The 12,790-nt window shown below is 37.1% G+C and overlaps 1 protein-coding gene across 6 annotated transcripts in view; it reads left to right on the forward strand.

The window, feature by feature from the left end:
* Window positions 1–12,790, forward strand: part of GAB1 (GRB2 associated binding protein 1) — a 95,466-nt gene that overhangs the window by 80,672 nt on the left and 2,004 nt on the right. For 5 of the 6 annotated variants that reach the window (XM_068680831.1, XM_068680833.1, XM_068680832.1 and 2 more), the window contains 4 exons: window positions 6,769–6,858; window positions 8,986–9,079; window positions 9,413–9,536; window positions 12,540–12,662. In XM_068680831.1, the coding sequence (XP_068536932.1) occupies window positions 6,769–6,858; window positions 8,986–9,079; window positions 9,413–9,536; window positions 12,540–12,662 (431 nt within the window). The remainder of the gene's footprint in view (window positions 1–6,768; window positions 6,859–8,985; window positions 9,080–9,412; window positions 9,537–12,539; window positions 12,663–12,790) is intronic. The other variant, XM_068680834.1, reaches the window with a different exon arrangement.

Consider the following 12,790-nt stretch of genomic DNA (forward strand, 5'->3'; position numbering starts at 1 on the left):
ATCTGGTTGTTTTCCTTAGAATTTTTTATCATTTAAGATCTTACATGACATAATTTATGTGATCAAACCACACAAGTGGACTGCTTATAAAAATCTGTCTTTTCCGTAAGTACTCATGAGCATCTCCCAACCAGATTAACCTCATAAATTATTTCTTTTCCAAAGCACATTTAAAAGTGTAGGCCCACTTTGAAGAGGGAATTAAGCACAGAACTTTCACATGTGACAGGAAGCATCTGCCCTATTCTGGCCACCATATGACCCACTGATATACTTCTGGATGACAGTCATAATCACCCATTGCAGTAGTTCAGTATGAGCCTTTAAAAATCTCAAGCAAAATCATTACTTGTTAAGGAAATTAAGAACCTTCATTAATAATGAAGTTAAGTTATAAATAGCCTAGTGAACAGTTGCCTTGTTAAATATTTACATGTGTTGAGTTGGATGATGTGAACATACTGTACATCCTGATATAGTAGGAGCAACACACCGGCATCCTGAAATAAAACTTCAGAGAAACAATTGAAACGTGACAACAAGAGATAAGGCTTACTTTAAAAATGTTGGAAAAGAGGAGGAAAAAAAAGGGGGAGAGGTCTAAAAGAAGTTGGCAACACTGCAGAGTGCCACACTATCATGATAGCTGCACATTGTTAAATGAAATATCACTTAGGCTTCAGGACAAGTAGGCAAGGAAAGATTGTGAATGATGGTTTTAATCCATAGAAAGAACTAAAATGAAGATCTGATGAATCAGCAACTAATTTTCATGAAGACTTTTTAGAGCAGAACTACTGTTTGTTCTGTTTTAGGAAATCCAAGCACTTAATTGTTCTATTTACTCTTGGAAGTTACACTTACTATTTGTTTTGTTTAAGAATTTTTTTTAAAAAAATAACACTCTGGGGGATATTTTGGTGCTTACTCAGTGTCCCTAAAGCAGGATGAATACAAATTTACTGATTCTTCCTTCAAGCTCCAAAGCCTTCCTCCACTTGTAGTACTGCAGGAGTATTATACTTCCTCCATGGCAGTACTAAATTACTTCTATTAGGCTAGTTTTTGGTTACAAGCTTTAAATTAATTTAATAGTGTCTTGCAGCTGTGATTGGTCTCAGAAAACTTTGAAACAGCAAATAATTCCAAGACTTTCTTGGATAGCTACATTACAGCTAATGAAGCTATTTCAGTAAATGAAGCTATGACTTCGTGGACGTAACAGTTTTAAAAAAATAAACATGTTTTCTAAAGACAAACTGCAAGAATTACTCTTATACTAGTTGTAGAGACGGTGTTGTACAACTTCAGAGATCCCAGGGAGAGCAGGAACAGGAGAATACCGGTGATAACCCTCCATATTATTCCTCTCATTCTTTTTTCTTCCCTGTATTTTAATGCCTGTTTAAGCAAACATATATATTTTTATATACATAGTCATGCTATCCCTTTAGTGTTTTTACAGTTAATATTATGCTCAATTTTTTTCAAGGAACAAGTTGCTCCATTTTTCAGTTTTCGTTTAAAAAAAATAAAAGTGAAAGCAATCTTAAGTAGTGTCCCTTGGACTTCATACATCTTAGTACAGCTTTAAGCTCCTAATCAATAAACACATCAGAACTCTGTACTTTGGTCTTAAACCACTACCTTTGGTATTGAAGGCTTTTAGTTGATCACGCGTTGGGGGATTGTTAAATATAGACATGTAGAATTACTTTCAAATTAGTGCAGTCAAATAGTATTTGGGTGATTAATAGCTTTGGTATTCTCTGAATAGTTTTTGTGGCATTTGGCAAGTATTTCATGAATACCAGTGAACCTTAACTGTCAGATACAGTTTGCATTTATAATCAGTTGTTTTTTCTAATTCATTCTTAATTTCTGGAGTATCCAAAGTACCAGTGTTCTGAAAGAAATTATTTGGAGAATATAAAGGTGTCCAAGAAAACTGGAGAGCATCTCTTTAGATGACTGATTTTAATTCATAATTTTGAAAGAATGAGCTGGTTCTGCTTTGTTTTTACTGTTGTAAAGAGACCAGTCGTTGTCGTCTGTGTGGAACCACTGACCAGAGCTAGGCAGAGTATCGATACTCCTATTTGTTGCAGGATACTAGTATAGAAATGGGTATGAATTTTGTGCAACGAAATACATGTTTCTAATTAGAAGTACCTTGGCAGGAAAGAGTCTTAATAAAAACAGAGATGAAAAAGCTAATTCAGGATATTTGTAGAGTTTCATGTTGAAGACCATGTACTCAGGAATTGGAGTTCACTGGGGTGAGGAAGAGAAGGAAAGGGGGAGGTTATTCTGCATAACTGAAAGTCAAATAATAAACCCGGTGGGATTGAGACTTTTTTTTTTTAAGGGAAAGGACACAACAGTTCTGAGTACTGGAATTCTTGGACCTGTGTGAATTTCAGTTTCTCTAAAAAAAAAAATAAAAAATAAAATAAATGCAGCATCTTTATGTATTTAATGGAAACTGAAAAATGCTCTTAGTTATGTTGCTCTCAAAATACTTCTGTCGATGCAGGACACTCATAGATGTTTTTCCTTCTTGCTCTCCCCTTTCTATTCCAAGTAAAGCACTGCTTTAGCATTCCTATGTCTGATCTCCTTGTCTCGTGAGGATTAGAGTCCTGCTGGCCAGGAAACAGCATTAGCAGATCACACATTTCTGAAATTTTATGTCACATTAGTAGATTTGCTTGAAAATTTTAAGCTCTAAATACCTGGCGTTAAAAGAGTGTGTTGGCCTCATTCATGAGGATGTTTGCAATTTCCTGATGTAAAATCCATTGCCAGCAAGCTATGGAGAGCAAGCAATCACTCAAAAAAAAGCTCCTTTTTAACAGAAGTCTTGTTAGTACTATTGCTTCAAGGCTATAGCCTGAAAATAAAATGAGACTCTTCACTGGGTGCCTTATGTTCTCAAAACCAAAACTGCACCTACCTACTGTGGTGCTGCAGTGGGAAGCCTTCCTCTCTGCTTCCACCTCGCCCTTTCCACGTCGTATTTCAAGGTGTTTTTGGCAAACAAGAGAACACATTAGGTAATGGGGAAAAAAACAGCAACAAAACTAAAACAAAAAGATTATTCTATTATACCATTATTTGAAATAAAATCAAACAAGTGAAATGGACTCCTCCTGATGACTTGTGAGACAAAGGCAGCATTGACACACACCAAAATGCCAGGAGCAGAATTCATGTCATCTGACTGTACTCTAACGCTGGATCCATAATCACTTGTTCTACTTGGCAGTTTTTACAAGCAGCCATTTGTTAGAAAAATAGACTTTGTTAGTGATGTTTCAGCACAGAGTGCCTTTGCTCAGTAGTTGTATCACAGTGTGTAGAAACTGAGTTTTTCTGGCTGTAGCGTTTTGCATTTTACAGGTGGTGACTTGACTGAACAATAAGAACATCTAATTTTCACTTCTTGTTTGGTTGGTTTCACTTGCTGTAACTTATTTGGTGTTTTGGCTTTTTTTCTTCTGTGGGATCATATCCAGTTGTTTTAACATCACTTGTCTCCTTTTAGTTCAAAAAAAAAAACCAACAATCTAAACTGAATTTTAACCCAGATTTGTCATTCCTGGAATAGGTTTGTAAGTTAAAAGCGTTGCCTCGTATGAGTGCCTAAACATTAGCTGAGGTAAACTAGGGCGAGTGGGCCTAAACCATAGGAAATGCATTCTTTAGTGTCACTGGTGTTGGAATGCCGTATGGAGCTGGGAGCTCCACAGACACCTTGCATCACCTTTAGTAAAGTAATTAAAGGAAAGGTCCTATCACACTTCCTGGGAGGTTGTTTTGGAGAATAAACATTGGAGACCAGTCCATTGTACAGGTACGATGCGTTTTCTCTATTATATTCAACTCTTCACTCTGAGAGCACTTTGCTTCCTGCAGGCTTGGAGGAGCAAAGTAGAAAGGTTAGGCTGGGATAGCATCAGGAATTTCAATTGCAGTATTTCAGCTTTTTCAATTCTAAAAATTTGTATTTCTGTTTGTAGATGTGACTAACAGACTAGCAGAACTACTGATATTTAGATAAAGAATGGCAGTTTGAAATTCTTTGATGGATTTATTTAAAATGTGCCTTTTGAGGGAGTTAGAGATATTATCAAGAACTTTTCTGTGCCAGAGCCTTACGTTATTTTTTTCTGAAATGAACAAAAATGGAGTAGAGGAGTTCTGCAATACAGACCCAAAAATAAGAAACATCAGTCTCGTGATTGTGATTTTCCCCCAACTCCTTTTCCTTTGCCTGGTATCAGGTTTTTCTCTATTGAGATGTAAGCTCCTCAAAAGAGATTAGACTGTTTTTTTTAATTTTGTAGAGACGGAAAACTTGCGCAAGTATTTTAATTCCCCGTGACAAACTAACTAGGGTAACTGCATTATCCTGGCTATCTGGTAGCAGCAAGCTGTTTTGCCACTAAATTTATTTTAGGTTGAACAGTCTTTCTGCAGGAAGAGATGAAAACTCAGTCTATTTTATGCTGGAACATTTTGTATGTTCTTGTCTGATGCGCAAGAGAAATATTATAGGGACCTGTACTTATTTATATAGCTCTCTTCAGAAAGCCTCAGAACAGTTTCGAAATGCTAAATTAAGTATGAGGCAGGCACTTACATAATGCCCATATTTTACAAACAGGGATAATCGGGAAGGTTAGCTTCAGGAGTTAGTTCAGGAAGGTCAGCTGCATGAGACCACATAGAATCATTAACAAAAGCAGAAATAATGAGTCACAGCCCTGACTTCACTGTGCTTCTCTCCCATACTGTTGGTTTCAGTTGCTTCAGCCTACATTTGGCTGTGAGAGGTTATAAAGTACACGCTGGTTAAATCATTTCATTAACCCTATTACGTGTGCTAGATTTCTCACTGTATTTAAGATCGATGCTCATGTGTAAGTATGTTGATTGGCATTTTAAATTGAGTTGTATTGGCCTGAATTTATTTAAATCAGATAATAAAACTGAAACAGAATTAATATGACTAGGTAAGGATGTTGAGCATCAAATTGTTTTTATTAGACAACATTGGAATTTGAACTTCTAAATCTGTTCAACGGAGCTTGAAATCTTGGCCTTTTGTATAGGCAAGCTTTTATCATAGAGTTGTAGGCAAGGTACTTAGGAATATTGAATCAGCTCGGAATAAACTTGGCAGCGTGTTGGGTCATGCTTTTGATCTAGGTCCAGTCAACAGCATACTTCACGGAAATACCGTGTGTACCACTTGACAGTCCAAGTCTTTGGTCAGCATTGCCCAGCCACTTGGTCTTTTCATCAGCACTTCTAGCCCTTTAAGGGATTGTCTGGTTTTGAAATTAGAAAAGAAGCCTTTGCGTGAAAATCATTTCATGTTCTTTTGTTTTAAAGCTGCTATGTGGCAATATTAGTAAATAAATAGTCTTACCTGCATGATCTCTTGGAAGTGCTGTGTGAAATTTAAGATACAGTAAAAAAAAAAAAAAGTTTACCTTTCTTATTTGATTACTCCCAATACTTAGCGATAACAGTAATAGAGCACTTCATATGCAAAACCCTTGGGGTAGGGATTTGCAAACTCCTGGTGTTCGTTGCCAAATTTATTTTTTTAAAAAGCATTCGCGCTCATTGCTGGTAGTACCAGCCCACATCTGAGTCTGTGCCAGTCCTTTTTCCTTTTGTGCTGTAGGGCAACTTTTGAACGTTATCAGCCTTGAACTTATTTGGTTTATTGTAAATCTTTACCTTTCATATGGCTTCTCAGTGTACCACTTGAAGGCACTCACTTTTTGTAATATTAAACAAAAGTCAGGTAGACTTTCGTGACAGATGAAAAGCATTATTGATCGTATTTATTTAAAATATACAGTGTGACCAGAACTGTTTGCGGAGTTCGAAGCTGGCTAAGAGGTTCCTTACTGAGAAGGGGGTTATATTACTACTGCCTGGAGGGAGCTTGTTAAATCTAAAATGTTTTCTTATTTTGTACTCATCTTGTTACCAGTTTCATTTAAAAGGTTGCGTTGTGTGATAGCATAGAATATTAGGGAATGATTAGTGCATCTGCTGCACTTGCACATGTTCATATACAACGGGAAAAAGAATTAGATGTCATTTTCTGATAGGGCTGTTTGTGGTGAGGACTGGAATGCTCTGTGCTGTATGCAGGCTGGGAGCTTGGAAAGAAAGTCACCCTGTTTCTGCAGTGACAGCGAGGAGATTTTGATGCAGATCGGTACAGACCTCTCGGTAACAAGTTCAACTACAGTGTGGAGCTCCTGGTGGCTTCTCAGCTAAGGGGGTATGTAGTGGCTAGGACGTTTCCCAAGACCATCCCTATTTCCAAAGTAATACTGGAGCTAAAGAGGACTTAAGTCAAGCTACCCTCAAAGAAATTATGCCTGTAAGGTGACTATTTTCTTGTCATGCTAGATATTCTTCAAATAGGGAATTTATTTAATACAACTTGAAAAAGTGGTCAGTTACAAAATTTGTTGATACATGTTTTAGGCTTTTTGTACAGCTTTTATGCTTGCCTCCAGCAAATGACTTGCATGCAGTGTTTTCTTTGTTTCAAGTTTGGTGCTTAAAGCCTTTAGCGTGAGACCTAACTAGACTGTAAAACTCTTCCTTCAGCAGCTTGCTTGTGCTTGTGGTGTTAACCTTTCTGCAGGGGGTTGCGCTGTTTATTTAAAAAAATTCCATTTTCCAGTTATAAAAAGAATATTATATTAAGAGAGTCTTCTTTTTACCAATTAGGTCAAAGTCCTAAAATTTTAAGACCTAAACCACATGGTTTAGAGCGAACTGATTCACAAACCGTAGGTGACTTTACTACAAGAAGAAAGGGTATGTACTTGAGCACTGTATGTATATGGAGCTTTATAAAAATAAATAAAACTTAAGCGAACTGTTACTCTATAACTCTCCTCTAGTCTTCTTACTTCTTTATCATCTAAGATCATAAATTTGTATCCCATGCCAAGCAAAAAACTATGTAAGAAAGTAAAGCCTTTCTGTTGTGAACAGCAGATGAATACATTACCTTGACATCAACGTAGATGCTAGATATCTTAAATTTTAGCTGTTCGTATTTACTTTTAGCTGTTTGATTTACTGTTTTGTTTGTTTAGAAACAAGTATGTGTGAATCACATGTAAGTTGCTTGAACTGCCTTTTGTTAGGCAGTAAACCTGAAATCACCGTTTACTTGGGTCTTCTACTGTAGGTCAAATGCTGAAGTAAGGCAAAATATAATCCTGTAACTATTTAATAATAATGTGATTTACGTAGGTAACTTAATGAACGTTGCAATTAGTCTGGGCTTAAATCAAGATGCTGACGTAGTGCTTGATGTTGTCACGTGAAATAAAGTAAATTACAGATAGCAACACTTCTGTGAGATTTTTGATATTGTTCAGTACCTTTGGTTGTTACAGCCCATTGCAACCAGATGAAATATTCCTTTGACCAAGTCCTTTACTCTTTCTGCTGGAGTGGTACCTTGGCCACTGATTGTACCTGCCATTTAGCCTCAGGCCTTGACAGAGGACTGGAGCTGAGCTGATAATTTTTGTGTCACTCAATCTTCAGGATCATCTTGCCTGTGTAAAGTTCAGTTCTGCCACCCTGTCTCGTATGATACCTTATACCTTGACACAGATGAATTGTAGGTCCTCTTCTGAGGCTGTGGTGACAGCTTTTTATGAGCAAGTGAGTTAAAGTGGCACAATTACTGAAGCAGGCTTGATATGTTTTGAGTAATTATGACTTTTTAATTAAAGGAGAAAATTGATTGGGATGCTAAAGACTTGTACTTATCCAGAAAATGTGAATCATAAGCCTTTGTTTGATATGTAAGATAGCTGACTTTTCAGTAAACTCTATCTGAGGAGTGAGTATAATGAAAGTATGATGAGTACAGTTCTGTTTTTTTCCCTTGCAAGACAACCACACTGATTAAGCAACTGATTTCTGTCAGTTCCTCATGTGGTCGCTTATGACAGCTCTTATTCTACATGAACTAGTTCTGCATGCCTGATACTTGATCTTGGTGAATTTGTTAATATGCAGCAAACAGATAATTTGGGGGATGGGTGGGGTTGGATGTTACTTCAATGGCTTTGCTTTCTATCTTCTTAAAACAGTTTTAGGGAGAATGAAGTTGAGATTTGAACCGTGGCAACAGTTTAACCATATGTAATTTTGTTCCTTATGAGTCCCATGATCCTTCTTGATTTTTTTTAAAGGCTTAGGAAGGATGAAACAAAAGTTGGATAAAGAGATGATGTTTCTCACTAACAATCAACTTGTGTTTCTGTTCTGAAAATGGAATTAAAAAATGGCACCTTTTCTAGCACATTAGCTGTCACTGATGGCACAAACACGCTGCTCTGCTCTCCAGTTGGTGAGCACTGAAGCAAGCCAAACACCTTTTGGAACTTAAGTATTGGCTCATCTCTCCGTTCTGCAAACTTAGTTGCAGATTCTGCCCACACTTTGAGCTGTGAAACCTAATCTGTAGGGGCACATGTATGCAGTGAGAGCAGAGTTTGCATAATAATCATTGTCCACAAGCCAGGAAAAGTATACAGAGCTGGCTGCGCTGGCATTTTAAGCCGAAGCTGTCAACCCTATCTGCACTTGTCAGTTCAGCAAGTCATTGTGCCACTGTAAACACAGAACATGATGCTGCCATTTCAGTCTGTTCGAAATGTAAATTATATGTTTGAGTGTATCTTGCAAATTCTTAATTTGTGTTTTTTTCTAAATACTGTTGCTTCTTAGTAACTGGGAAATTTAAACTACAAGTTAATGTATCATAGCTTTATAGGAATTGAAGTGTCTCCTTTTCTTAACTAGTTTTCACTATTTGAAAAACAGTATTTCTTTTTGGCATTTACACTTTGAAAAGCTATTAAATTTAAGTTTGTTTGGGAATGTTCCGTGCTTTAAGGTCGTCTGTTTCTTATATAGCAAAACCAGCTCCACTAGAAATAAAACCGCTGCCTGAATGGGAAGAATTACAAGCCCCAGTTAGATCTCCTATCACCAGAAGTTTTGCACGAGAGTAAGTTCCTAGCTTTTTTTCATTTAGATTAACTGTTTTTGTTGACTAGTGCTAGTATATGTGTATACACATCTGTGTTATATTCTCAGCCTGTGTAATACAGATTGAGGTTTCCTTTTGAAGTATGTATGTATATGCATGCATGCGTTAAGACAAAGTATGTCAATGTTTTTTTATTTTGTAATATATGTAAAAGACAACATAACCAAAAAAATGCAACACTCTAGTAGTCTTCAATGAAAATTTCAGCTCTAATGTGCTTATTTTTGTTGTTTACCAGGAGGTTTAAGATATTCAAGATGTATTGTTTGTAAAATAATTCCTGGTAATTAGCTCCTCCAGGTTTCCCATGTCTCCCAGACCGGATTCAGTTCATAGCACAACTTCCAGCAGTGACTCGCATGACAGTGAAGAGAATTATGTTTCCATGAATCCAAATCAGTCCACTGAAGACCCAGTATGTAAAATCTACATCTTAACTACTCTCTTCCTGTGCAGTCCTTACTTCTAAATCATGCAAACACAATACAAATCCTTCCACTCAACATCATCTTCTTTTATATTTCTAGATCAAAATAATAAATCTGTGTAAAAGAACTGTAGTTTTGTTAGGATTTCACTGAGGAAGTTAAGTGTATAGTCATTTATAGAGGCTATGGTTAGTATATATGTCTGTTGTACAAAACAAGTCAACATTTGACTTCCTCTTTTACCTAGAAACCGTCTCCTCTTGTCTGCCATTGTTAGTTCTAGACTATGTAGCAATTGGGTATCAGGGCATCAAGGGAAATAAATTATTCATAAAACTTCTAAGATGGGCTTAAAAACCTTTACTAAAAGGAGATCTTCCATGAAATGTGGAAAGAATTGAGGAAAAAAAAAGGATCGATAAATTAATATTCTGTTGAAAACAACAACAACAAAAGAGAACTGAGCTACCTCTGCTTTTATTAGATTTATTTAAAAAAAAAAAAAAAGAAAGGTCAAATGGGGCTTTGTGTAGTAAATATCTTTTTTTGGCTTTTGGGGAGAGCTAATTCAGATGGTAGTTTCAAATATTTAGCTTGCAGTGCTGTCAGAGCTAGTTAAAAAAAAAAATAAAAAATAGTGATGTGTTCTGTGTGGTGGTTTGTTTTCGTTTGTTTTAACTGGGGAGAGAGAAAGTGCAATAGCATTTTCAAGTAAAAGAACAGCAGTAGGCCTAGTCCTGGAGTGAGACGTGGTCCAGAATATCGCTAAAGCAGTAGGGGGATACCTGCATTTTTGCCCCAGGATTTGAGTCAGGGTAGTTTCAGTGCAATTGCAACATTCTTAATGCTTGGATTCTCTTTTAGTGGGGAATACATTTTTCTCCTTTAAAGCCTTATGAAGCTATGGTTTCCAAACCTTCTCTGGGGTAGAGCCTGCCTGCTGCAACCTTTTTTTGTGCTGTTCATTTGTCTGCCTTCCTATATGGCATGTGCTGTCCTGTTTCACTATGCCCTAGACTCTTCTCACAGTGCTGCTTGCTACCCACCCTCTGCTGTCCCACATACCCTCCCCAGTTCCCTCCAGCCTTCCACCTCTCGTGCTCCATGGCTGCCTGTGGATACCACCTCTTAGGTCCCCCTGAGCAAGCCCCTCCTGCTGACTTCTCTGCAGCAGCTCGGACTCAGTGCAAGCTTATGAGCCTGCAGAAAGTCTGGCTCATGTTTTGTGCGGTGTCCGACCTGCTGGCAGTGCAAGTGCGCTTCTCTCAGGTGAAGCGTGCTTCAGCAGTGGGGTGCCAGTGAGGTAAAAACCTAGCCCATCTCTTACAAGAGCACTGTGCAAGAGGCACTGGTAAGTAATTGGTCACATCCCGTTTTACAGATGCAAGAAGCGTCCCGTTTTGCACAAATGTTTGGAGTCGCCTCTGCCCATAAGCAGAATTGCAGAATCGCAATTAGAAGTGGAGACTTCTGTTGATTCTTACAATGCCGTTTCAGGGGGTTTAATTTCAGTGCTAAGATGGTGTATTTAATATTGCAGCCAAAATGGCCTGTCGTTAGTATCTTCTGTTTGCTTGCACCATTCTTTCTTCAAGGTTGTTCTACAGATATCCTTCCATTTTCATTTAAGTATATTTTAAGCTTGTTTTCTAATGCTTATGTTCTGCCTGTCTAGTTTGTTTGACATAACATATCCTTTTCTGTTTAATGAGTAAGAGCTTTTTAAGTTTATTCTGGAAATCTTTACACAGATCCCAATTTTTGTTAAATATGCAGAAATATGTTTAGAGAGTTTGGGCAACAAAAATGAACCTTTGTCACAGTTGTTTGTGTTTGTCCTTGTTTACCACTTAATGAGTTGGACGATACAGGTGCAATGGATAACATGAATTGAAAAAGCTCAGCCCATTAAGATTTAACCAATAAAATATTTTATTTCCTAGAGAATCTGAATGTTTCCAGATATGTCAAGGCCTTTGTTTTCATGTGTGCTAATAAATTATATAGACTTCTCAAAAGTTTTGATTTGTTCCAGTAACATCTTAGAAAGGAGTCCAGACTTTTTTCATCCTTTTCTGTCATCAGCTTTGAACCATCTTGTTTGGACATGTTGCACTTCTGTTTTATTTAATAAAATCAGCAATATTCTGCTTTCTTTCAAGTTGCTGTCAGCCTTACCCTTCTGTCTTTCCTTCTGCCTTCCTCTTCATTTTTTGCTGACTGCTGCCCTCTGTCTTCCTTTTTTTTCTTTATCTTTTAGAGAAGAGTCCTTCTATTGTACTGTTCCTATAACACCTGTTAAGAGGGAGGGATCAGGCTGGGAGAGGACAGAGGAGGTGAGGTTGTAAAAGTATGGGCTAATTGAAATTTAGGTTTATGCAATACAACTTCAGTTCAGGCAGCTCTGCACAAATTTCCTTAAGTTTTAATATTTCAGTTTTATTAATTGAATAATATCTTTTGATTTTAAGTTTAATTATGATAGCTTTTGACTGACATGCAAAAGTTTCATTTGGAGCTTTTCCACTATTGTAAGGCTGAAATTCTCCTAAGATATTTAATAGCAATTATTTTTTATAATTGTAATTAAGAAATGCTAGATTTGAGACGTAACAAAATCTTTAAGAAATAAATAAATGAAGGAAACACCAAAACTACTCCATTCTTATATTGTGATATGAAAGGGGTACTAGGTGGAAGACAGACTGATTCGGTTGCAACCTTAACTTTGGGGGGTTGGTTTTTGGGTTCCTTTACCCAACCCCCCTTGGCTTTTGAATCTGTCCAAAGTTCAACATTGTTCCATTTCCACATTAATTTGAATATACTTGTTGCACAATGCCAATAAAACTTGCATGGTTTAACTGATTGTAAGAGCTCAGCCAGTTTTTTAACTTTGAATATTTGTACAGTTAATAATAAGCATGTTTGATAATTTCAACTATTAACATGTACATTTGCAGCTGAAATTATTTGTATTAAAATTTCAGAATTTGTTCGGTAGCAACAGTCTCGATGGAGGAAGCAGTCCCATGGTAAAACCTAAAGGAGATAAACAAGTAGAATATTTAGATCTGGACCTAGATTCAGGAAAATCTACCCCGCCTCGTAAGGTGAGCATATTTTGAACTTGTGCATTTCTGCCATGGGGTGCTTAGAATTTTTTCACAAGTAGTTGCTGGGAAAGAACGTCCAGCAAGATCACCCTAATTAGCTTGTCAAAAGGTCAATTGGAGAGGTT

The sequence above is a fragment of the Anas acuta genome, chromosome 4, assembly GCF_963932015.1.
Source record: "Anas acuta chromosome 4, bAnaAcu1.1, whole genome shotgun sequence".
NCBI classification, from domain to species: domain Eukaryota; kingdom Metazoa; phylum Chordata; class Aves; order Anseriformes; family Anatidae; genus Anas; species Anas acuta.